General features: G+C 41.3%; 1 protein-coding gene across 1 annotated transcript; it reads right to left on the bottom strand.

Annotated features, from left to right (window-relative positions):
* Window positions 1-105: 105 nt before the first annotated feature.
* On the bottom strand, window positions 106-24,629 carry sf3b3 (splicing factor 3b, subunit 3; the record flags this gene model as incomplete). The annotated part of the gene is made up of 26 exons (XM_079223190.1): window positions 106-971; window positions 1,076-1,180; window positions 1,919-2,062; window positions 4,084-4,182; window positions 4,383-4,595; window positions 6,717-6,842; window positions 8,424-8,580; window positions 10,697-10,902; window positions 13,240-13,414; window positions 14,006-14,160; window positions 14,300-14,422; window positions 14,908-15,051; window positions 15,740-15,895; window positions 16,368-16,523; window positions 16,995-17,146; window positions 17,916-17,988; window positions 18,479-18,574; window positions 18,696-18,861; window positions 19,024-19,127; window positions 19,260-19,397; window positions 20,130-20,242; window positions 20,665-20,806; window positions 21,905-22,077; window positions 23,433-23,603; window positions 23,877-24,032; window positions 24,560-24,629. The coding sequence occupies 26 exons, from the start codon at window positions 24,627-24,629 to the stop codon at window positions 831-833; spliced, it is 3,654 nt and encodes a 1,217-aa protein (XP_079079316.1). The 3' UTR covers window positions 106-830.
* Window positions 24,630-26,480: the final 1,851 nt, after the last annotated feature.

Here is a 26,480-nt window from a genome sequence, read left to right as displayed (position 1 = left end):
AACATCAGCTAGGACAACGGGCTAAGAGCGATTTAATAATACCAGCTTGTTCTGTGGTATATGGATCATAACATAATTCTAATCAATACAAAATGAAAAAAATCATACCGTACAAAAACACATCTGTTTAATTTAGCGGAGTTTAAAGATAGAAGACAAACTGAAATACCACCGTATTGCTAAACAGACTAAAAATATTCTCAGCATTCAAGGGGTCTTCCGTCAAGGCAGCGCGACATCAACCAATTGTGTCCATAACTACACGTTGCTGCTTGGCATGAGCTAAAAGCAATAAAATAGAAAGCATTCACACAGACGCTCACAGATGAAGGGGATGTACTCTCTGCAGGTGAAAGTGCGACAGTTGCTCATCGCGCACTCGGTAGTGTGTGAATGGCCGATCGCGCCAGCTGTGTCTTAATGGTGTCGGTGCTGAGGTTTCTGACAACAGCACAGGGGAGTTGGGGGAAAACAACTCAAGGGATATTCTCTGTAAAATTAGTCAGCAAGTATGCACGTGGAGGGATGCCGGCACAGCTATGTAGATGGGTGTTCGCACCTTTTGAGTCTTGATTGCAAGTATTTGCGAAGAGGTGCATTTGACTAGCATCATAACTGAGCAATGTGCGGGAATTAGAAGCATGTGACATCCTGTGGTATGTTTCCATGTCATCCAGTGTGCATATGCCCACCGTCAAACATTTAACAAGCCATAAATGTCACTCAATCTAGGTCCGGAACAGAGGCATGCTGTGGCAGAGATGGATTTGTGTGTGTAATGGTCCTAATGAGTGCATCTCTGTCCACACCAGCTGCACAAAGGTGTCCCATTAGAAGGCGTAGCGAGTGCGAATGTCCTCCAGTTTCTTAGAGACCTCGGGCGGCGTTCTGTCCAGCTCTTCTGCCACACTTTTCTGCTTATGGGGGTCCATACTGTTGAACTGCTCACATAGATCTCCGTCAATCACATTCTGGGAAGAAATACCAAGATGACAAAAAAAGACGCATATTGGTTTTTAATAGTCCACCATGCTGAAATGCACATCTGAAGGAGACGCATAAAAACAATACAAACCTTGACTGGGAAGTAGTAGGATCTAAAGCTGAGATGGTCTCTGCCGCACAGTGGAGGAAACTCAGAGCGCATGTGCATCTCTAAATGCTGGAAGAAGTCATGGTCCTGGAGAAAAGAACGGGAAGCATGAGGAAAATACAAAATAAGGCGGCCACGAAAATGGCCAAAAAACGTGCAATGAGTTGAGAAAACAAATTTTCGTCAAATGAGACCGCTACTATTAACCATGATGCATCACTGCCGGGCCACACCGCCTGGTTAGAAGGGCGCGTGCGTCGCAGGAGACACATTGCTTGGTAGCGCGTCAGCTGTCTCGAGATTCGAGGGCTCCAACCATTTTCTCACAGCAGAAATAGACCGTGAAAATGATCTTTTGACAGAATATTGGCATCAGACCAGATCCGTAAAATTACTACAGCTTTCAGGTCTACATTTGTATCAACATATATAAGTAACAACATAACATGTTACTTTTTATTTGCAACTCAACACTGCTCATCTCCTTTCAAATTATAAACTTCTCGAGAACGTCTTTCTGTGGACAGAATCCTGTCACATGTGCACACAAGGCATTTATTCGGATCCATTTGCTTGACAGTGTGGAAGAAAATGAGTTACGGGCTTCTTTCATTAATAGAGATCCGGCTTTGAATTGTTGAATAGGCAAACTCTTGTTTTCTGTCAAACTAATAATATAATTATATAAAGTAATACAAATTCAGCCCACTATATTAAAAAAAAAAAAACTCTACATAGAAAGGGCTGAGAGAGACGCAGCCAATCAGCGAGCCGCTCACCAGGCAGTGTGGCGAGGGCCTTAGTGAGTGAGTGAGTGAGTTATACCTCATGTGAGGTGAAGGGGACCAGAATGCCGATGCCTCCAGACAAAGTGGTGTAGACCATGGACTCAGAACCTCCAGGGATCAGCGTTGTTTTCTGGAGGGATAACACCGTCTCCCCAACATGGTAGTTCACGATCACCTCGGCCTGGGGAGAAAACGGGAGAATTTCAGCCATATTCTTTTGCCGTCTGGTAGAACCCAACCAGATGACACTTCAGTCACAGACACCAACAGATAGGGATGCTATTAATTAATAAATTAATTAATTACACATCTGGGCGACGCCCTCAATTTGAATGCAGGTCAACATGTTCAATGCGTTTCCTCGTCTATTCCATGTTTTTGCTCGTCTCCCAATTTGCTTTGGATGAAAGATCTTGTCAATCAAATTATTACCAATCACCTGTCACATGTTTTGTGTCCGCCCAGTTTCAAACCGTGTCCAATGACTTGTTCTCAGATGGTTCTTTGTAACAAACTATCTGGCAGGTCAGGTTAAAGAAGGCCTACAAGGAAATTGTAATGACCTTTTGACTTCCTGTCAGTGATTAAGACACTTAAGATAGCTTCTATCTGTCCGCACTCTTATTAAGACATAAGTTTATAATGAGATCATATTAAAAGGCATCAGCTGTGTCATTGAAACCATTTCATGTCTCAAGATCATTCATCTTGACAAGCTCTATGTGCAAATGAAGTACATGAACTCTGTGGCAAGGTCACAAAGAAGACCGTCATCTTTGGCTCAGAGGAAATTGGTCCGTATGGTTAGATCTAATCCAATAACCATCAAAAACCCGCTTTGTCAATAATTAGAGTTAATAATCAGGATGCAGCCAGGATACAAATTCAGCATTTGGGCACAATAAACCTTAATTTTATTCTGAGCAAACTGCATACATAGGACACTGACGCCATGAGAGCAAGAAAGCACACCACACAAGACAGACAACCGGGACAGAAGCATGACTTTGACTTAAACGTCTACGCTCTGCAAGGCTGTAGTTAGGCACATTGTCTCAGCTGGTCCTGGTCACAAACTGCAGCTTTCGGCCACCCTCCTTTATGTTGACAGTTCATGGAGATCTATGCCTCCATCGGGGGTCTCCACTGTGACAATAAAGGACGACTCAAACGATTTTTTTAGTTTCTTAAAGGTTGAGGAACGGAGTAAAGAAAGTTATCACAGGCCTTGGGGAAGGGAAGGCCTTTGCAGGAGACTGTTTTAACTACATGACAGAAGTCATCCTCACACACTATCACATTTTGAGTCAAGACAGACAGTCCTTTCATCTTGCTCAACGGACCACTTTGTGTCCCCGAGCTTGATCTTTTGAGATACATTAATCAAATAAAAGTGGAATGCATATAATCTAATGGAGGAGAGCATTTAGCCAAGCCATGTAGGGATAATTAAGTTCCTCCAGGCTCACCCACATCTAAATGAAGACACGGTACATTTCCAAACTCAAACCAAATTCTCAATCAATGTGCGCGGAGACAAAAATAGCTGACAAACATTGTGTCACAAAGAAAACTGGAACCAACTCATGTCTAAATTCAAAGGGACTTTCCCAGTCCATCTGCTACCTAAACAGTTTTTGACCAGCATTTAAATATGGGATGAGTTGTTCTGTGTGTGTGTGTTTCTGCAATCTAAGAGTGTGTGTGTGTGTGTGTGTGTGTGTTTAAACACTTGCATTTGTGAGTAGGTTAGACTTGTGGTTGACGATGTTATGCAGGCTGTGTATGTGCATGTGTCTCTGTATTGGTGGTTGGAGGTCAAAACAGTCGAGGAGGCAGACTAGTAGACATGCCTGACATTTTGGCAGTAGCCTGAAACATTCAAACTTGTGCGGCTTGGGCTCAACAAAAAAACTGTTTCTGAAAGACTACTCAAAGGCTGAAGTGAGCGTTTCAACATTAAAACTAACAGTTGCTCTCTACCTGCCTGACACAAACGCTGAGGAATAGTCTGGTCAGTCTCATGCGTTATTGGCATTTATGTGAAGAATTGATCTTGTTTGTCATCAATGTAAACTTACAAACCGTTTTAATTTGTATGGTAATTTATCCATTTCAGGCTCTATCCCTAAGGGCTGAACCTGGATGAAGCTTGTGAAGTCGGCCTTTCAGGGCGGATGCTTTGGAGAATGATTGCTTTACCTTCTGTGATGCTCCATTAAGGAGGCCTCTGTCCCATAAAGCCTTGTTCCCTGTGGGGTCTTCATCCACATCGTCGCTGGTGTTGGGAGGTAGACGCACCTGAGAAAATGAAGACATGGATTTCGTCAGCAGTCCCACTGGGCTAGAGGTTTTTACTGCGTTACAGACAGTTGATTTTTCTGCGTCCAATTCACCAAAGAGGCAATTGTCCCTAATCGGATGCATTATATACTATATAGTGTATTCCAGTGTGTTCTTTCTCTGCCATTCAATACAACACTCCCCATCCTCAAACTTACAATGCTGATGTTCCCAAACTTGTCAGCACAGGCCATAGTGTCGTAGTCGAGCAGACAGGCCGTGGTCACCCAGCGGGGATACGTGTCGTCGGCGAAGATGATGAGCTGGTTCTCGTGGCGTCTGTAGCGAACCCAGAACAGGCTCTCCTGGACGTCGGTCACGATCACCCGCTGGCCGATGGTGTGGATGCTAGTCACCAGGTTGGGAACGTGCTAAACAGGAGTGAATGAAGCACACCCAATGAAGCACTACGAAGAAAAACGCGTACTGTTCTCATACATGGATCATTTCAAAACGAAATTCAAGCACCATTCAAAGCAAATAATTCCTTTTGAAATACAATTTTGTATGCAACATTGAAATATGATGCGATCATTGTCCGTCTCTTAAAACTAGCCATGTACATATTCCACTAACCAATTTATACTTAGTGGGTAAATATTATGTGATCAAATTGATATATTAAAAAATAAATCTTTGAATATATCAATTCAATTGGTTGCTTGTAATGTTCTAAATAAAATAAAATGTTCAATGACAAGCAAGTTTGAATGGGAATAGGCCTAAAATAAATAAATAAATATATAATTCATGAATACAGTTCTCCAAAAAGAAGATCTGCCCTTCAGTGCCACTAGTTCTCAGGAACTCTAAAGTGTATATTAAAAAACTTTTAATGACAACACTATTCATTGTTAAGACAGAGCTTCTCCAAACAAAAAGGGAGCCACCCTTTTCCCCCCATGCACAGTGTCTCCACACACACACACACACACCGCTTTGTTAAGTTGTCCCCAATGAGGAGAGCGTGTGCGTCCGCCCAGAGAAAAGGCGCCGCATAATTCTGAGAAATTTGCCTTTTTCGTGCGGCCACTCTGAGCACTTTCAAGTTGACAAACTCTGAACTTTGCAGAAAAGCGCTGGTGACGTCACTGGAGTAAATGCGGGAGAAGCGTGATTGGAGTTGTCAGACCGACACAAACATAACAAAGCCCGAAACGCCCATTTGTGGGAGAAGATCAAACGGGCGGACACTAAATGTTGCTGGTGATGCGGTCACAATGGTAGTCAATCAAACAACGGGGGTTGTCAAACAAAGACATTGATGTCATAGACACATTAAAGAAGCGTGCAGGGCGCCTTTTCGATTAAACGCTGGGTTGAAGCGTTTCGTTTTGCCAGAAAAAGACACAGACCCTAATGTGAGCCAGTTGTCACAGTCACTTAGAAAAATACTGACTGAATGTTGTTATTTATTCGGAGAAAAGCAAACATTTTCAAAGAAAGACTCTAGTCTTATCATTTCTGTCCTTAGAAGACTTAGACTAAATCTAATCCACAAAAAGAGCAGAAGATTCATTATTTAATAAAACAATTAAAACTCATTTAAAAAAAAAAAAGAACTCTTTAACCAAAATATTTTTTTTTGTAGGAGGGAAAAGCCAGCGTTCATCTCTATTGAAAATTACCCAAGTTACCCACAGACAGTGGATCAATGGCTTATTTAGTTTCTAAAAAGGTAAAGATAATGCACCTTTAATTTGATATACTCAAGTTTCATTCATCAAATTAAGCCATTAGTCAGTGAAATTGAAGTTGGAGCAGCTTTGGCTTCTGTAATGTGACGTATTCCCAAAATAAAAGAATATTTGGATTTATTTAAATCAAATTCTTTATATTAGACTGCTAAAAAGTGGGCTTAAAATGTAGCGTGACATGCAGCTAGAGGTCTTCGGCTCCAAAAACCTCCCTCGTCAATAAAAGTCTCAGATTGATAGATGCATGTCATAATATAATTAGTTTAAATTGGTTGGTACGAGCTTACGCAAGTGCATTGAGTTTTACAAGAAGAAAAGATCATTGGATATTGATTTAAAAAGACGGAGACAGATTTCAGATTTCATCTCGACTTGAGACATTTGAGTAATAGAGGTACATTTGTGATGGAGAAACCTTTTTTATTTGACTGATGTCCATATTAGGGATTGAAAAAAAGGATGAAATCTTTTGGCAGTTAATGTCAACGTAGTGGCTCCATCATGATGCGTGAGAAGCTGAACACTCACTCATCATACAAGGATTTTATCTTAATAGGGATCAGTGTATTTATTTAGCCATAAAAGTAATGTGATTGGAGCAGTTTCTTGCACAAATCACTATACTTTAAATCATATAATCATCAAAATCGGATTATAAGACATTCTTGCGTGTATATCACTTCCTGCACGAGGCCCAATGTGAATGTTTGCTGTTAATGTGATTATTATTTGTATTTTTTAGACAGAGCATAGAGTCGCATTAGGCACATAGATAAATGCGTGTCCTCGTCTTACCTTGTTTTCACACTTGCGGAGCAGCTTCTTTTTGCCCAGGTCGTAGATTCTCAGCAGTTTCCCAACTCCAACCAGGACTCGTCCCTGGAACGGAGCTATGGCCAAAGGCACGTCCTCTACCGGGGTCTGCCAACCAAAACACAAAGATAAGAAGATTATTCAAAGCATTTTGTTTGAGACGCATCTAGTTTGTTTAAACAAACACATTTCTTCAGGACTAGAAGGCCATCTTTCTGTCTCACCGACCACAGTATGAGACCAATCCTCCTTCGGTCACAACTGAGATTCAAGAAGGTGTGAGAGTGGCTAAGGGTGGTTGTTAGAAGAACACGCATTAGAATGTATAAACGTGAATAACAGGCAAACGGCAGCATTTAAAATGTGTTTTGCTGCTGCCCCCGTCCACAGCAGTGCATTGCTTTACTGCGGTCTATTTCTCCAAAGTGGAGGCTACTGACAGCAACATACTGTGGATTACCAGCCCCTACAACCCCACTTCAAAGATGACAAGAATTACAGTAAACATCAGCCAATGTGGTCGTTTTTTTCATAGTTTGATTTATGGGTGTCAAAAATGTTTTACGCATTTTTGTGAACTGTATTTTTTAAACGAAAAAGATTACAGTGGTCACAAGTTTGAATTTTTCTGGGAAAGCGCTTGGAGTGCTTTGCTACAAAAAAAGTTTCCAATAATTAATAAAGGATGTGGTCTAAGAGAGCAGAGAGCCAATTAAAGTTGGCATGCTTTGCTTTTCCTGTGGCCTTTCAACGGCGTCATTGCTTTGATGCGTGTTGAAGGTTAATTATCCCGCAGAAACATACGTCAGATGGTACGTCTGAAAAGATGGTACTTCATTTCAGTCCCTGTATAGCTGAACCCTTACAACTCAGGTGGACTCATCGAAACTATCTGATCTGGTTAAGTGGTTGGGAAATTCCTCTAACGTGAAAGAAGTGGCAGACACCACTGTAACACAACACTCCTGACTCACTTCCCTTGTTACTCCACATCAGGTAACAAAAGGCATGTGGGCTGATTCACCCTCATAGCCTCAATTCTGCACACATTTCTGGGGAGTTGCCCGGAGGGAAGATATATGTCCAAAACTTTCCCTAAGGCGGTTCTGTCCGTTGTACTTTGATGACACTTCTCTCACTATCCATCTTGCATTTTTTAAACAGCTGTACCAGGCATAAATACACTCGACTAAATTGTTATGTGACACAATCCCACTTTTTCCAAGAAAGACTGAATGCGCAGGTGTCTGACCCCAGTAGCATGTCAGTCACATTGGCTACATTTCACTTTCACTCCCTTGTGCCGTGCAATTTGTTTTACATTAATCACGGATCTGTAACGTTAAAACCAGATTTCGCAATCTCAACCCTGCAGATTCATAGGTTGTGCATCTGCCCTTCCAGTGCAACCGGCATCATCCATACAAATTATAATCATAATCAGGACAGAAGAGGATCCACAGCAGGTATCGTTTGACTGAAGAAGTTTCGATACTACTTGGTACTAGGTGGTTTTGGTCAATACCGATACCCAGCCCTAGTTAGGTAGCGACTTTATGAGTCAGTTGCAATCTAGTTCCCGGTGTTGTGCCGGTAAAAAAATAAATATCCAAGAAAATAACCTGCAAACAAAGTGATTAGCAATCAAATTTACAATTTCATTTCGGTGAAGTTTAGTGTCAAACCCACTTTGTGCACAAACTCCAGTTTCTCGCCGCCACTGATGAGCCGATAGGTGTAGATGAAGCCACCGCCCACTGATCTGGGGTTGAGAATCATGTCTCTGGCAACGCCCACCAGAACGTACCAATCATCTCCTGTGTTGGGGAAACGACACACAGCAACGCTGAAACATATCAAACAAAGGGAAAGACAGAAGGTGTGAGTTATGGGCCCTTGGGAACATTTAGAAGTTTGAGTATACATCTATGCTACAGAAAATATGAACATATACCTCTCAGCGACAACAACAGTGCAATGGGTATTAAATCAAGTATAAGATGAGATAAAGTGCTCAGACAAACAGATAACGTTAATGTAAGTGTATGTTAAAGTGACATGTGTGTGTATGTTAAGTATTATATTTAGGACCACACAAGAATGATTTCATGTTTAAATTTATCTTTATTTTTCACTTTTTAACATTTTTGAAAAAGACCCAGGACAGCAATAGAAAAATGTGAACATCCATTGTGTGTGTGTGTGTGTGTGTGTGTGTGTGTGTGTGTGTGTGTAACTGTCCAGTCATTGACAGTTCCTCTCTCTTTTCCCTGTTTTGCCTTCCTGTCGCATCACTGTATGCAGTTCAGACAAACTACCTGTTTCTGGTTGTGATCATTACTACTTACACGCATCAGCTCCTGCTGTGTAAAATAATCTTCCTGAGGGGTGACACTTGTGATATAGTCTGTGTGGTCCACAGTTAATTTATTCCTGACAGCCACAGTTGATGAGAATCAAAGGTTCCCATTGGAATCCATAGAAAATGCTTGGGGTAGTAATACAAAAACGACAATTTCTTAAAATGTATACAAGGCATTATATCAAAAACATGTTTTTTGAGGAATACCTGGAATATGAAATGATAAACAATTTTCATTATGAAGATATTTCAAGAAAACAACCTCACCGGGTCATTTTTGACCCACTTATGCATCTAAGGGTTAAGAATGTTAACTACAAGTGTCCATGGCTTAATTAAAAACCCCTTACATGATTATATGCATCATTTTCCTAAGAACAGTTTTTCAACTCATTCAAGAATATTTCCTCTCAAACGTCCCATCAGACCCACTGCAGAGAGTGAAAGTGTGAGAGTGTGTGTGTGTGTGTGTGAGTGAGTGTGTGAGTGAGTGTGAGTGTGAGTGTGTGTGTGTGTGTGTGTGAGTGTGTGAGTGTGCAGAGACAGCGGTTTAAAGGGTCAGGACTTTATCAAAATGCAGCGACCAGGTAACATTACTGTCTCCGTCTCTTCTCTGTCTGTTTCATGGATGTAAAAAGAGTTTGTCCCGGAGCGGGGTGAGTCGGCTACTGCAGGAAAGGAAAATGACGATGACTCTTTCTTAGAAAAAAAGGACATAACCAGAGAAAACCAGCAACGGATCACCAGATAACAGAAAATACGAAACTGTTAAAAGATTCTTTGTTCCGTTTCAGCTGCTCATAGAATGTAACAATGGCTGCCGGGCAGATTCAGATAAGATTTATGAGCTGGGAGTTTGAGTGATCTTTGGACGTAATTTCCTCATTTACCCGCACACACCAATTTGAATTCAAAGCTATGACAATATGTCATGCAGAACCTGTTCTCCTGTTTATGAAGCGTTTCATAATGCTTGAAGCGTCACAACAACCCAGACTTAGTACTATGCCATATTTCTTCTGATCTTTTATATTACTGTGAAAGAAAAATAATCCATTTAGAACTGGATACAAAATGTTTAACCAAAGAAGTTTCTACAGCAGCAAGAGAAATATTTACAACTGCAAAATATTTCAGAAATCAAAGCACTGACCGAGGTTTAAGAAGAACATAGAAAACTGACACGATCACTTCTTCATCCCCCTCTGCTAATGTGGATTAACGGCTAGTCTGGGAGTAAGGAGTTCTTTGCCAGTAAAGTCTACAAGAGTTTGCCATATTTTAAGATGCCTATATAGAAAAACATGTCCATTATAGCCGTGTGAAACCAGAGGCAGATAGAAGACTTCAGAGCAGTTGAAATATTGCTTTCCTGCAGATGTATGCTGGATTGGCAGCAGCTTCATCACTGCCATTTCTCCAACAGTAATAACTCATGTCTATAGGTCCGTGTGTCTGTGTGTGTGTGCGTGCATGTCAGGTCTACCCGATACTCTACGCTCGGGCACTGAGCCATATCTTTCTCCTTTTTGCTACCCATCTGTCTGTTCAGTCTTTCCTTAATCGAATACTTTATATACATGAAATTGAACCTGCTCACCTGAAAGCAGCTTCGTTCTGTTCCAGCTGCACCTGGTCCAGTGTTACACCCTGTATGGGGTTGAAGAGGCGCACCAGCGAGGCCCACTGTCCGGCTCCAGCTTTGGGTGCACCAAAAATGGCTTCTGGGAGATTCTCGTTGAGGAAGGCAGCGGCCATCTCAGCAGCCAGTTCTCTTTCATCCTCACCAGCAGCCTCCACCATCTCCTACCGAGGCAACGGCAATAAAGAACAAAACATGTCAGCCGAGGAGATCCCACGGTATTTTGACCAGCTTGGGCCATCATCAGGTGATGTATGTATAGATGATCAATCTTAACTAATAAACCTCTTTCAGGGACTGCTCTCACAACCCAGAGGGCAGTAATGGCTTAGACTCTCAATCTACCATGTGCCTGGACAAACTCAAGATAGGCCTTAGTGTCACTCTTGACAGTCAAAACGGTAAAACTGAGTCTACCATGATTTATTACCACATCTTTACATTTTTTTGCATGAGCATCCACATTCCTGAGTAACAGAGAGACCCATCTAATCGTTGAATACAAAACGTAGACACTTTAACTTGATATGCTAGCCCTAGTAAGTCATTGTTTTTTTGTATATATTTAATGTACCTCAGCGTAACATTTTTATTTGTAAACAACTGTTTTGTATGCATTTTTCGTTGTCATAGAAATCTTATCTTACTGACACTACACAGTGTGTCTTTAACATTATTTATGCAAGCTTGAAGTCGACCAAATCTCCTAATTTAAACATCTAGAGTTTATACAAGTTATGTAAAGTTAAGTTCATGACAGCCAACTCGGCCCACAACTTTCCTCTCAACATGAGCACCGGCAAAAAAAGCCTTTTGCTGGTTCCAGCTCCTAGAGTGTGAAATGTTGCTGCTGTTCACGTTGTTTGAATTACACGAGTAACGTTACAGCACCAGAGCAGCAGCCGTGCAGAAATTACTATTAAAATGAGGGCAGTGAAGAATTATTTAGAAAATCCAATAAAGTGACAACTACAAGAGAAACACACTCCACATGTTGATATCCTTACGCTTTGGTCAGGACGGATAGTAAAGAAGACACGATGCCGTCTTAAAGTCTTTTTTCACTTGCAGATTTTTTTCGGGCAGTTGGAGTTTACAAAGCACCACATTGTTGGGTCTCTGGGTAAAAACAAATTTCACACTTAGGAGGATCGTGGGTGAGATATATATTCGTCTAAGCTGCGACTTGTTCTCTAAGATGAATGCATGCTTTGACAAGACCACAAATTAAAAAAAAACTGCCAAAATTAAGTAAGAAAATATGTACTCTTTGTCTCCTAAACCTATGACGGATCAAAATTACTCAAATGTGACTCAAGAGTCACAGTGACCTTTGACCACATACTTCTCATGAGTTCATCCTTGAGTCCATGTGGACGTTTGTGCCAAATTTGAAGAAATTCCCTCAAGTTGCTCAGATGATGAGAGTTGGTGGCATTTTCTGCAGCCTTGCTAAATTAGCCTGAACAAGCAGATACCGTTTGATCCATCCGTCTGTGTTCACCCATCAGGTTACAGGAATACAAGTCCTACGTAGTCTACTGCGCAGAACATAACACACCACAACCATCTATGGCAGGAACCGAAACGAATCACCGAAACAGTCACATGAATCCAATTTTTCAGGTTTATATCAAACTAAAAAAGGTAAACAACCCAAATCATAAGTCAGTGTTTCCTCCCAGCCTATGTACATTTGCATTAATACCCAATGAAAACGGGCCCTTAGCCAAACCTAACATTCAACAAACACTCTCCACAAAAGGAAACACTAAGCTAGATATCTTTCTCGGCTTAAAATAACCGAGATGTCAGAAGGTTGTCTTGATGCTCAACCTGCATGTCAAAGCCTCTACGAGACCTTTGCTGAACCCACTCTGACAAATTGCTAACTCAGTCTCTGCTATCAGCCTCTTCCCAGATATATATTTATATTTTCTCAAGAATGAAATATTCCCAAAATCAGCCGACATGAAAGATCAATTAAAACTTTCCCACCTAAATCCAATTCCTTAAGAGCTTTCTCCATTTTTCTCTTGAAGATCGACCAAGGAAACTAGTTTAGTTTCTGGTTTGAAACTTATCATCCTAGTTCTTCTCTTCCTACTGGCGGATTACAGTCGTGCGTTAAATGAAGCCTACAGCACCTACTTCTGGCGAAACTACGCAGCCTGTTTTTTGCAACATTTTACAAGTTCAGTTAAATTCATTTGATAATTGAATGGAAACATGGCTGTACACTGGATCAAACATTCCCCACAGGAAACTCAAAGGATGCTGATTATAGTGGACCATTCTCCAAATGGACAATGAAGGTAGAGCAGTGTCTGGTACAAATAGTTTCTTTTTAAGCTTTAAACTGGAAACATAATATTAGATCTAACCAACAGACCGACTATCTGCTCTACTCAATGTATTACTGTGTCAGGGACCATAGAGCAGGGTTTGGCTTTACCATTTGGATCATTACAGCATCATTTCATTGACATTGCACTTCATACCTCAGCCATTTGTTGCTTTCTCTGGGCTTTGGTTGCCTCAGTGTAGGCATTGTGGTCCGTCTCGATCAAAATGAGGTTGTTGGTCTCCGGGTGGATTACAAATTTCCTGGGAGTGTACTGCAGAGGAAAGGCCACCTGGTTGAAGACGGCTCCTAATTTCTCCAAAGCCAAGATTCTTCCAGACGAATAATAAAGAGAAAACAGTTAGAAATGATTGTTAACTTGAGGGATACAGTGGAGCTCCGAAGTTGGATCTATGTTTCTCTACTCAAGGCATTTTTCTTTCTTTCTTCTTTTTAATATGGCCCACCTATCTTACAACCATAAAGTACTTCACGCTGCAAGATTAAAACAGCAGAGGCAAAAAAAATTAAAAAGCTTTTATTCGGGAGACAAAAAAGGTCACAGAAAAAAGGAGTGCGTTGCAATAGTCAAGCCTAGAGATTATAGAAACATGCATTTGTTTTTCTGTGTCAGCCCGAGAGGGAAACGCAATGTTTCTAACGTTGGAAAATGACACTTTGGTGGCATTGTGTCCTCCACTGAGCTGTCAGACCACACATGTAAATGGCAGGTCACCATCACAACTCTTGATGGAAATGTGGCGTGGTCATTATATGCCGGAGGTTCTTATTATTTACTTTTGTGTGATACACGGCAAAGGATGGAAGACTTTGTGTGCGATTATCAAATATTTCAGAAATTTCTAAATCGACACAACAACTAAGACGGTGGCGGCGGCCATGTTGCAGTGTGGCATCCATACCTCAGTGTGTTGGTGGAAATGGCCACGATACCTTCAGGGCACTGCTCGGAGGCAAAGCCAGAGGCGTACTCCAGAGTCTCATATGACAGAGGGGTCAGGTGGAAGCGAGACTGGTACGAGTAGCTAAGCCAGGAGCGACTGGACATTGCCAGCACCTGTCAGTGAGAGGAGAGAGAGACTTTCTCATTCAATGCATGAACAGTTGACCTTTCAAAAGGACAAAAATTACACTTTGTTATCTAGTTTGATCTTTTTTTATGTGTATTGATGCATTTAAATGTATGAGTCACGTACAGCTTCCTGTCCCTGCATCCGGACTCTGAAGAGTTTGACAGGTCGTGACCCCAGGTAGCGTGTTCTGGTGTCTGACAGGTCACCGGTCACTGGGTCCAGCACCGTCCTCAGCAGCACACCGTTCTGAGAAATGGGGAACAAACACACATTTTAATATATATCCAAATAGATTGTCACATTAGCCCTCTAAAATGATAAATGTAGAGTACCAATTTTTATTTTTTAATAGTGCCAACAGTCAAATAGTAATCCAAAACGCTCCAAACATCTGTCTGGATTTTGGGTAATTGGTTGGTAGAAGTTGTGGTTAGATATCATATACATTGTTGCAGATATCCTCAGAACAATTATATGGGGTTTAGATTCAGATTTATTCAAATTGTAATATACATGTCTGCAGTATTAAGTACATCATATACTTATATAAAAGGTGTTGTTAAAATATGGTGCTGGAAGTATCAAAAAGCTCAAACTGGTAGAATAGATATTCTTTGCAGAGAACACTAGAGTATTAGATTAGATTTAAGTGTGCAAATATCTATTCTACCACAGTCTGATAGAAAAACAACGTTTCTGGGATGACAAGTTGGGTAAATGACAATGAATACCTGAAGTCCTATGTTGAGGTAGAGGAAGCCAATGGTTCCCTTTTCTCCAAGTTCATCCTGTTTCTCGACCCCTCCCATCTCAACAATACACAGACTCTCTGGCTGCGCCGGCAGGGCCTGCATGCTCAACGGCTGCAGGCAGTCCTGAACGTGATAAAGATTCAGAGGGTTGACAATATTTCAACATACTGGAAACATACAAAAAAAGTCTCACTAAAGTGTAACACAAATAACAATTAACTTGTTTTAGTTTATCAAAAGGCGGATTGAAGCTTTTGGGAACAAGGAATTATTTGAAAAAGTCAGCACTGATTTCCCCTGATTAACTACAAAAGTTCAATGAATAATATGAAGCGCATGTGAACTTATCAAAAGCCATACTCCACTCTATTAGAATCCTGGATGGGACTTTGCTTATTTGTTTTTCATCACAGAGTATTGGCAGGAGTAGCTCATTGCAGTAATAAACCACCATCGTTTCCCAGAGGGATGAGTGGAGGGACATATTGTGTCTTGCAATCTGCAACCAAACCACTAAACTCCCTTTAATTAAACACTGGTTTGGGACCGGTACTTGGTATAGGTTAACACACAAAGCCATGGTATCGGGACATAAAAAGTCTAGTCGGTTCATTACACCAACTCACTGGCAGGACTTGGCTAGCTAAATCTAGGGCAATTATACAAATACGAACAAGAATCCCTGACTTTCTTTCACAACAGTTTGGATTTGTGATCTCAAACACTCAGAACCCTGACATTACATGTTCAGATTGTTGGTATATTTGCTGGTAGTTCTATTTAATTTACAAACTAGTATTTCTGGTCATACCAAAGGGTCCAGGGAGATGATTCGGACAGTGTTGTCCACCAGTCCCACGGCCAGGAATCGCGAGCGCTGCTCACCAGGTGGAACGTTTGCGAGGCTCATACAAACCACGTCTGCAGACATCTCCTTCCGCTCCGTGTACTCATTCAGCTGACCGGACTGGAGAGGAAGGACACAGAGAGAGAAACAGTATTACGCTGCAGAGTCAGTTCTTTCACGTGTTTATTATGGTACCGGAGAACTATTTAGTTTGTCTTTAAGGCGGAGCCAAAATCCTCTATCCTGATAAGGTAATTTTATAACTCGATAACAATATACGACGATAGACATCACAACATGGCATGTATTCTGGTAATTCAATAATTAAATCGTTTATATGAAATTAACCAAAAGGTTAAGCCTTTTTTGTATATTCCTGCGTGAATGACATATTTGTCAAATGAAAGATAACGAGTATTTCCTTATTTAATAGAAGTCGTACAAAATAAAATTAGGATTATCAAAGAAAAAGAGGGTTTCATGTCCGTCACTAAATGTTGTCAACATTTTGTTCACTGGTGTCAAAAAATGATGAAATACAATCTTTACAACTTGGGTTTCTCGCTATAACATAAACCATCTACTCTCTTACCGGGTCCATCTCAAAGTAGACCAGCTCCCCTCCTGTGAGTGCGATAACAACCTGCCGCTGGTTCACAGCGCAGCGGACGATAGTTTTTTTGCCAGGAGTCTTCCACTCATTCACACGCTTGTCCGCTCGGATGTGGCGAATTCCGTCTGGGTACACCTGTACGAGAATCGGGGAGGGAAAATAAAACAAATAAGATGAGACAGTCAGTAGTAGGATGCCAACATTGTTGATTACTTTGTATTTAACATTTAGTGTTTAACAACTTATTCCAACACAAGATCCTGCATACTTCAGTTCACCGTTACAGATGCAGCGTTCAGAAGGATCAGGATCACAAGATGTTGCAGTCATCTGTGTTGCAATTCTAAATACTTTGCATTAAGTTTGATTCTGTGTTTTTGTATATCATGTAAAGCCCCAATTAAGAGGGGAATACATATTTATGGCTTCAAATCTTCTATACATCACAAAACTATGGATAGAGATACGCTTCTTTATCCACGCAGGATATGTGACATAAGATGGATATGTGACATAATAAAATAAAATGCTCAAGACTGTTTGTATGCAATCGTTGTCCAGCATCATCACAGGTATGAACGAAGATCATGTTTAAGGAACACCCACCTGCACCAGCGCGTCTTCCCCGAGCAGTGAGCAGGAGAGAGTAGGCGTCGTTCCGAGAAATCCAGAATCTGTCACTTCCTCTACAGTTTCTCCGATGGACAGAACCAGAGTGGCGTTCACGAAAGACACGATGATGTAGGCATCAAACTCGTCTAATGGAAAGAAAGAAATAGAGGCAAACAAAGAAAAAGGTACAGATAAGAAAAATTATATTACTGAATAGAAAAATAATGCAGATGGATTTAAATATGATGAATAATCTAAATCATAGCAATGCCACATGTAATGTCTGACAATTTTAAACACCCATGTACTGTATTCCAGAGATATCTACAGTCATTGATAGTCACGGACCCTCAGTTAGGTCTGATCTCAGGGAACTGCACCACCTCCCTGCCTGATCAGCAAGCGGTCTCTAGCTGCCGTTACACTGGTTAGACCCAGACCTGCTGCAGGCCAAAGCCGGCTGTCACTTCATCACTGGATGAATTCACTTTGCCATAGAAGTAATGTCACTCATGTAACTTTGTTCTGTTTTTTTTTTTTTGCCACTTTGGGTTAAATCCTTTAAATCTTACACGGATCGCACAGCACCTGGTTAGTGGCACAGTAAACACAAATGTACCACTATGAGCTATTCAGCAAAACGCATCTTTAATGCAGCTAATGGCGACAAAAAAAGCGTGCCGAAAAACATTCAAAATGGCATCAATGAAAGGTTTTGATGTGGTGTTTTCTTGCTATTCTAATCTTGATAAAACTGAGCAAAGCAATTTTAAAAAGACAGCCGTGTCATTTCAGTAGTTAGCTCAACATTACACCTTTAAAAAAGGCATCCTGTCTTTAACTGGCTGTAGGGCAAATTGTAAATTTGTTTTTTGAGAGGTTGGGAAAAGGTGTCGGAAACAGGAAACTTCTTACCTTCCACATGTTTGCGTACTGTCCACACAGCGTTAGGGTTACCGGGCAGCTCAGACACAGCCATCTCTGACACCTGAGAGAGAAGGAAGTAGAGAAGGAAGACAAAAAAAGGCAGCAATATTGGTATCCAGGGAGAGCAGTTAATGACAGTGTGGGCCTCATGGTGGCTCTGACAGCTGCGATAGACTCGCAACATTCATAGTGTGTGCGCTCGCATGTATTGAGCCTGGAACACTTCAACTGGAGAAACACACCTGCTTCGTGTGTTTACTTGCAGGTAGGATCTGTATCAAACTAAACATGTTAAATCAAGAACCAGAAATGCAGACCAACCAGCTACGTTTAAAGGCAGCGAGTAATGAAAGCATACGGAAGTGACGATGCGCGACATAAAAACATCACAGTCTGTTTTGGCTGAAATCAGTGCGATTGAGAGAATCTTCAGCTTTTATTCAGAGAAGAGACATGAACAAACTCATCACTTTTCAGCCAACAGAGTGTGTGTGTGTGTGTGTGTCCTGGCCTGCATGTTACATGTTGTGTTGGCAAGTCTGTGTGCGTACCTCCAGTCCATGTCTAAGGACCCTCAGAGTAGACCGGGGTCCTCGACCACAGGCCACGTACAACTGTGGTGTATCTTCATTGGCCAAATCGGCAATCTGTTAAATACAGGAAGAGAGTACACAATGAGCCAACAAAGGAATACACTGCAATACCGCTCCCAGGTATTTGGGAGGCCCAGTTGTACCGGCACAAGTGCGTGCAAACAAACACACTGACCTGACAGGACATGATGGGTGATAAGTTCTCCTGTTCGTCCACCAGCACAAGGTTCTTGAGGGGGCGGGGCTGGAAGAAGAAAGTGTCTCCCTCTTCCAACGGCATTGCAGAGGAGAACTCCGGCTCCTCGTCATCGTCACCCAAGTGAGCGATCTGGTAAAGGTAACTAAAGAAAACAAAAAAGAGAGAACATGAGAAAAGAAGCAAAAGACAAATGCACAGGAATTCTAAATCTATTTTTAACACCAATCTGGTATTCTGTCACAATTAATACAAATTAACAAAAATAAGGAAGAAGGAGAAGAATTGATGCTGACAAAGGACTTACTGGTTGCCAAATTCTGAACACACAAACAAGAAGCCAGTCTTCAGGACACACATGGCTGTTGCTACAGGGATCGTGTCAAAGTATTTCAGCCTGATTTCTGTGACCTGAAAAAGAACACAAAACCTTTTTAAAGATAACATTTTTGATTGATTTATCAAATCAATCCAGAAGTGCGGAAAAAAATAAATCAACACTACAGAAGCAGGACCCTCCATCAATCGCTCATCTTCACTCACCATTTCTTCATCCGTCTCCAGGGTAACCTTGAAGATGTCTCCCTGCTCCGTTTGGGCCAGGAAGAAGAACATGGACTTGGTCTTGTGGGTGGCTGAGCAGACAAATATCATGCCACGCTCAGGGTCATCCAGGTCATTCTGCAGGATGGAACAGAGAAAGGAATAGAAAATGAATTTGCATATAGAAACAAAGTGACCAGATACAGATGCACATTAAACAACTCTGTTGGTAAAACTTGTGCCGAAAATCAGAGGTGATAAATCTTTCTCCATTATTAATCAGAGAAGAGACATGAAGAACTCATCAGGTTAACGACACTTTGATATGGGTTGTAACTATTTGTAATCTAAGGTGTGTGTGTGTGTGTGTGTGTGTGTGTGTGTGTGTGTGTGTGTGTGTGTGTGTGTGTGTGTGTGTGTTCTTAAAGCCATGCCTGTACACTAGGCTCGGCTTTGATCGTGTGCCGATGTCTTATTTATTTTAAACAGGCCTGTCTCCCTACATAATTGCTCTGTTATAAAGAAGAAGAAAAAAACTCTGGCTTGTTCGTATTGCTTTAAATCGATCACAATCATCTTGCACAGGATGCAATATATATTCTTGCTAGGCATGCAGACATGTCTAAATCAAATGAGTCTGACTAGTACCTACTTCCAAATAAACAGGAAGAAACAGCCTTCCAGTGAAAATAATGGGACTGACTACTCGTTAAATTACACCTTAAATCTCTACAGTCAAGAGAAGAGCCCCATTTTTGTTGCCGTGCTTGTAGGGAATCTATAGCAAAAGACACTCAGAAAACAAGTGCAGGAAGTGTTAAAGTTGGCCGAGTGTCACAAGTGTGATGCATTTCTGTATTTAGGACTTACCCTGCGTCGCGGGATGGGGCAGCGAATGTCTGGCTGGTCTCCAAAATTTTTGTAAGTGATGTAGTTTTCGGAGCAGATCAGAACTCCACTGGGTCCATCGGCACCACCAGGAACTAGACAGAGAAGACCGGTTAGTGGGACGCGTTGGTCATCTAAATACATGCAATCCAATAGAAGTATGGGCTGTATTTCCCAATACAAGCTTCCCACTTAGAACTTACTCTTCAAAGTGTGTTGACTGACAAAAAATATTTGTGTCAAAAAATTATGAAATCCAATCTTTACAACTTGTGCCGAAGAGCAGAGGTGATACATCTTTCTCCATTATTAATCAGAGAAGAGACATGAAGAACTCATATCAACGACACTTTGATATGGGTTATAACTATTTGTAATCTAAGGTGTGTGTGTGTGTGTGTTCTTAAAGCCACGCCTGTACACCAGTTATGTGCGTGCCAGTTTTCACTCCTGACAACTACCAAAGCGACTGATAACTGATGCAACTACTATTTCATCCTTGTGCCCAGGTGCTTACCTGTGATGAGGAAATTCCCATGCTCTTCCAGAGCCTCGCTGTACTTGCGGACCACGTGATTTAAGCCGAGGTCCAGCTCGTAAAAGGTGAGCGTCTGTTGAGTGTTGGCAGCCGCTTCTCCCGTCGGGTCATTGTCAGCTTCCTGGAAACAGAAAATATCAACATACAAGATTGTAGGTTTTCAAAATGCGTGCAATGCTATGCAGTCAGGGTTCCCACTCTTTTCTAGAGATCATTATCCAGGAATTGAATCCAAGTGACAATCTAGCTGGTAGGACAGACTTTTTCTGCATACACTAATAACAATAACTGTATAAACAACTGCTGCCACAAATATTAGCCTACAGTTTTGCCTACAGACAAGTTCTAGTCTTCAACGAGGTTAATCACACCCACTGTGAGCCAATGTTACTCCTATAAAAAGAAAGAACACCGGCTGAGAAACGCTCCAAGCCGCGACACAAAGTGAGATTATTAGGAGACGTGCTTGTTCTTCGGTTCATTAGGTGTTTGCCGAATTAAAGAGCAGCTCCGTCTGGTTCAGAAAAGCTCTCCCAGTTTATATTAATACATTTGAAAACATTGCTCATAGTTGAATCACAAACCAGACAAAAGCCAGCAAGCACTTCAACTTGCAACTAACCGGTTAAGAACAAGTTGGAAAGAAAGCAACCTGCATGTGCTACTATGAGCATGACTTGGGGGTGTATTCACAACGTTTAATCAACATAACCCGGGAGCAGCCTTTCCAAAATACTCTCATCAAATGACGATTTGACCGTTAATATGATCCTGACCCTTTCAAATGGCAATGGCATCTGTTTTGGTGGAGTTCTGATAGCCTAGTAGTTCATTCTCAGTTAAAAGGTAAACAGGAAGGACGGTAAAATCCTTTTACAAGACATTTCACTTCTACTCTCGTTTTCTATGCGTTTTCAATGACTGGAAAAACGTTTTCCCCAGGACATGCTGGAATCTGGTTTCCAGTATAACGTACACACTATGGGATTGGTGGCACCTTTAAGCTCATTGAACAATAACCAAAGGGTGAAATGCATGTATCAACAAGATAGTCAATATTTGAACATGAAACGTATGTGCGGTGCTGAGATCAGAGGTTAAATCTTTCTCCAGTATAGTCAGAGAAGAGACATGACAAACTCATCACATCTACAACACAAGCCAGTGTGTGTTATCTCTTAAAAAGCATAATAACCGTGACTTTTTTTTCATGACGTACCTCATAATCCATCTCGAGGCAGGCAAACATGGGATTTTCAAAGCCGACGTCGACTCCGACTACATGGTAGACCAGCGTGTTTGCCTTGTGTGCTTCCAGAGGAGAGGAGATGGTCAGCCTGGCAGCTGCATCTCTGTTCAGAATATAAACCAGCTTCTGCTTCTCTATCGCGCCTAAACAGGGAGGGACAAAAGGCTTGATTTAATTTAACTGACGGTAATATCGATTAAATATGCATGAATGTTCTTCAAACCAAAACATTTTCATTTTACAATACATTAGATTTACACTATTCTGAAGACAGCAACATCATTCTCAGGATTTCTGGTGAGACCTCTGAAAATACAGCTGCAAATATAGTCTCAACACTCAAACTAATGCTGTCTATTTCATAGGGCTGCAACTAACGATTATTTTAATAATCGATTAATCGGTTCATTATTTTTTCGATTAATCGATGAATCGGATAAAAAAATGTTTTTATCAAAAAAGCGTTCATTTCCAACCCTTTATTCAAAAACAGAAGTGACAGTGCAAAACATCTTCAGAAAGTGCACAAACAGGTTGCTCCTTGAACATCCCTGAGCTGTTAATTAAAACAACAAAATGGACTAACACTAAAAACATACACATCTATGCTTTACATCTGCCAAATGTGAGCCCTTTTTACTGTAATTGATCCCTCCAGAGGCTGCATTTACATACCCTGCGTTATCAATATGTATGAAATACTGAGGGAAGCTGTACTGCTCCATATAGAGCGTCCTCTTCCTTAAACTCTTTCATTCTGGGTCTCTTATGACCACGACGTCACGTTGTTGGCTAAGCCTAACTACGTGATTTGCTTCATTCTACTTTGAGTAAAAAAAAAATAAAAAACCTGCAGCCAGATCCGCCGGTGTGCCGGTTTAACGTTAACAAGTGACAGCGTGAACTGAACCAGACCGGGGGGTGACGCCATGTTTCATCACGTTATGTTTTTTTACAAGCAAGACTGAACTGTAACGGAACATAACGTAACTTTAACGACAATACACAACCCAAACACGTTAGCTAACGCAATAGCAAGCTGACTAGTAGCTTCCATTAACAACAAGTTAGAGGAACATGAAGACGCTGATTGGCCAAGACTCGACTTGTCAAAGATCTTCTATTTTTGAGAACATCACAACCTCAGCTTTTCTCGTGTCTCACTCCAATCTCAGAAACGCTGGCCGGCCAGCTGCTCTGCTCCGCTCTTTTCTTCTACGCGACTTATTGCCCGGCGTAATAATCGCGCGACACAACGAATCGATAATGAAATTCGTTGCCAACACTTTTGATAATCGATTTTTATCGATTCGTTGTTGCAGCCCTATTATTTCAACAGTCCTGTAATAAATCTGTTCCTTTACAGTGGTGTATTGAACTGCACTACATACAGTAAACTGTTTCTAACGTATGTGTGCAACAGAGATCGCACATTTTCTTTTTGTGGGGTAAACTGTGGGATTCATGCAAACACTGACTCTCCGATATGACTTTGTACCTATCATGACAGCTCGGCCTTTTGGGTCGACAGCCAGGAACTGTCCGGGGACGATGCGCCGGCAGCCGCTCTTCCCGAATGTTTCCTGGTGGATCTTCTCGAACATATTTTTTGACGGATGATATTCCAAGATGACAATTCGGCCACTGTCGCTTCCAACAACAATGTAGTCTACAAACATACAAGAACATTGATGAACAAAACAAAAAAGGCAGTACATGGAGTTAGAGAACTGTGCTCGTTTCTCTCTTGCACTTCATCAAATGATTAATCATTTTTGTGAGGTTATTGAATTAAGAGTTGAACGGGAAGGAGTAGGAGCTCTCAGGGAAGGAGTGGAATGTGAAACCAGCGGCCAACTCTGAACATACATCATACATCTTTCGAATGGCGTCTTTAACTACATAATCCGTGTTTGTATAACATGTATCCTTGGCTACGTACCTTTGGTTCCTCCAGTGAGTCTGAAGGCCATCAGGGACCGAACGATGCCAAACACCTCCACTGTGAGCAGAGTGTGCACCTTCCCCGTGTTGGCATCTGGTCGCAATAACTCCAAGATCTTTCCCCTGGAAACGACGATCTCCTGCATTTTGGTTCCTACCGAGACACAAACATCTCTTTTCAGCATGGGTCACGTGTCAGTCATCAACAAGAAAGAAACACGCAACGGCTTTTCTCTCACAGGTGGTTCAAACCCAGCAGTTGAAATGTAACAGAATTTCTCACAATTCTGCTCACCTTTCACAGAAATAAAATTGCAGCCGTAGTATGCATGTCCAAGTTAAGAAAGATACACTGTTCTACTTATTAATAAAACTATCAGCATTTAGTGTAGCAAATATTTAAAAAGGGTGACAACAAAAAGAGAGAACACCATTTTCTATATGACTTTCTGCATATCTGTACTATACACAATCTCTCTGACCACTGAACATGTAAGGCATGTGCACCCGATAGACAGAAAAGCATGCAACAAAAATGATGGCCATCGAGAATAAGTACAGAGTTCTGGTTAGGCGAATTATCCTAGTGGACAGGAGAATTAACAAATAACCACTTCATAAAATGCAATGGAAGACAGACTCATGATAACTCAACAAAACAGGAAAAGGCAGAGATCTTACCTGAGAAGTTTCCATGGATGGCATGAGTGATGCCCGTGGCACGCTGGAGGGTGATGTTGTACAGAAACATGGCGCCCTTCTGTGGCTTCTTCAGGGGCTAAAAACAGAGCACTTAGCCCAGCTCAAAACTGTAGGGACACAAGTAAAGGGGGGATAAGTTATGTATGAATAGTGTTATCTCATACTTTGAACGGGATATTTCCCATGACCAGTATTTTAAAACAGTGTGTTGGGTGTTTAAGAGGGATAATTCAAACTGAACAAAGCTGCACTGTTGAGGAAGTAACGTCTAGCTAGCACTGTGGTCGAGTTAGTCAATGTTACTTTCCAACAACGAATAAAATCCAGGAAATACAGCCTGTGTGAGGAAGAAGAGTCAGCGAGCTAACTGGACACACGGACTGAACTTGTTTGTGTTAGTTTACAAGCAAATGACCGAAGAGCATCGCTAACGTTAGCTTAGCAGTGAAAAAGACGAACTTCACGCTCAGTGTGTGAATAACAAGTTTGTTTGCAAACGTGGCTCATTTGTTGCAAAGCCGAGGCAGCAATGGTACATATGTTTAGCAACGATAATTCAAGTTGGCCAAAACTGTGCACACAGTTAGCCTAAATAGTTCACTTGTTGTATGCAACGGACTGAGATCCCATTCATAGAAAGCGCCATTTTTGCCTGACGCCGTCCCTCATCTCTGCGCTATAACACCTGAGGCCGTCAACACTTTACACGCATACAACGTCCATCTGAACGCTAACGAGCTGTAGATTTGCACAATACAATATTTACCGGCGTGTTCGTTCAGATGCTTCTGATTTCAGATGGATATGGTTTCATGTACACAATCAATCTCCATGAAACTCTAAAAGCCAACGATGTACCGCCGTTTGTGGGTCCTTCGTCAACTAAAACTCCGTCATGAGAGGTGGCCCACGCGGCGCCTGACAAGAAATGTGAGACTTGCTGTAGTATCGCCAAATCCCCAGCAGATGTCGACAAAGACCTCAATAACGGATCTAAAGACAGTATAGATTGAAAGCTTTTTCTTACTACGTCTATTGTTTGGATATTGTTGTTTTTACACACCGTGTTAACACACGTGTCATGTCATTGTGCACAATACTGAATATTGGCATTTCATGGATTCATGGTTCTGCACAAAATATCACAATACCAAATTGCAGTCAGTGTAAGCATCACCAGCTTCATGCAAACTTCAAGGACTAAAACCTTTTGGAAAGCGAACCTTGGAGATGGCTGAACTCCGTCCTGAAAACACAATGAGGATGAAGTGAGTTCAAGTGGGTTCATAGTGCTATGTGTACATTACACTCATGATAGAGGCTGCAGTTAGTTTTCTCAGTCAAGTTGGTGCAACCCATAATTAGTGCAGCTGTTAAGTGGATGGGAAAACAATAAAAGGAATGATCTATAATCAATATTCAAATGTTTTAAGGTGAGTCACAGCCTGTGTATGTAGCCTTTGAAAGATTCATTCAATGTTTCAAAGTAAAAGCAGCAAAGTCGTGACAGAAAAACACGAGTATTGGCTACACGTCAACAACATACATATATTTAGTGAATGTGAGCCAATCTTTTCAATATCTCTCTATTTACTACGTTTTGGTTTGTGTGGCTTTAGTTTCCTCTTCTTTGTCCTTAAACATGTATTCATAGTTTGTTTCAATAAAGTCAAAAATATGATATTAGATTTTGTTTAAAATACCAAATAATTTGTATTGAACCCCATCCAAATATAAATATATAATTCATGTAATGTGTCATTTTTTGGAAGTTAGGATTTTGATTTCAATCCTAAACTGGTGACCCACTTATTTTAGCAAACGAGCTTCACATCAGTTATGATCCAGTCCAGCATTCTGGTGGCAAAGCAGGTTTTGCTGGAAGACCCATTGCACCAGC

Source organism: Taurulus bubalis (assembly GCF_910589615.1).
Source record: "Taurulus bubalis genome assembly, chromosome: 9".
Lineage (NCBI taxonomy): Eukaryota > Metazoa > Chordata > Actinopteri > Perciformes > Cottidae > Taurulus > Taurulus bubalis.
Note: the sequence above shows the minus strand (reverse complement) of the source record. Positions and strands in the feature narration are given on the sequence as shown.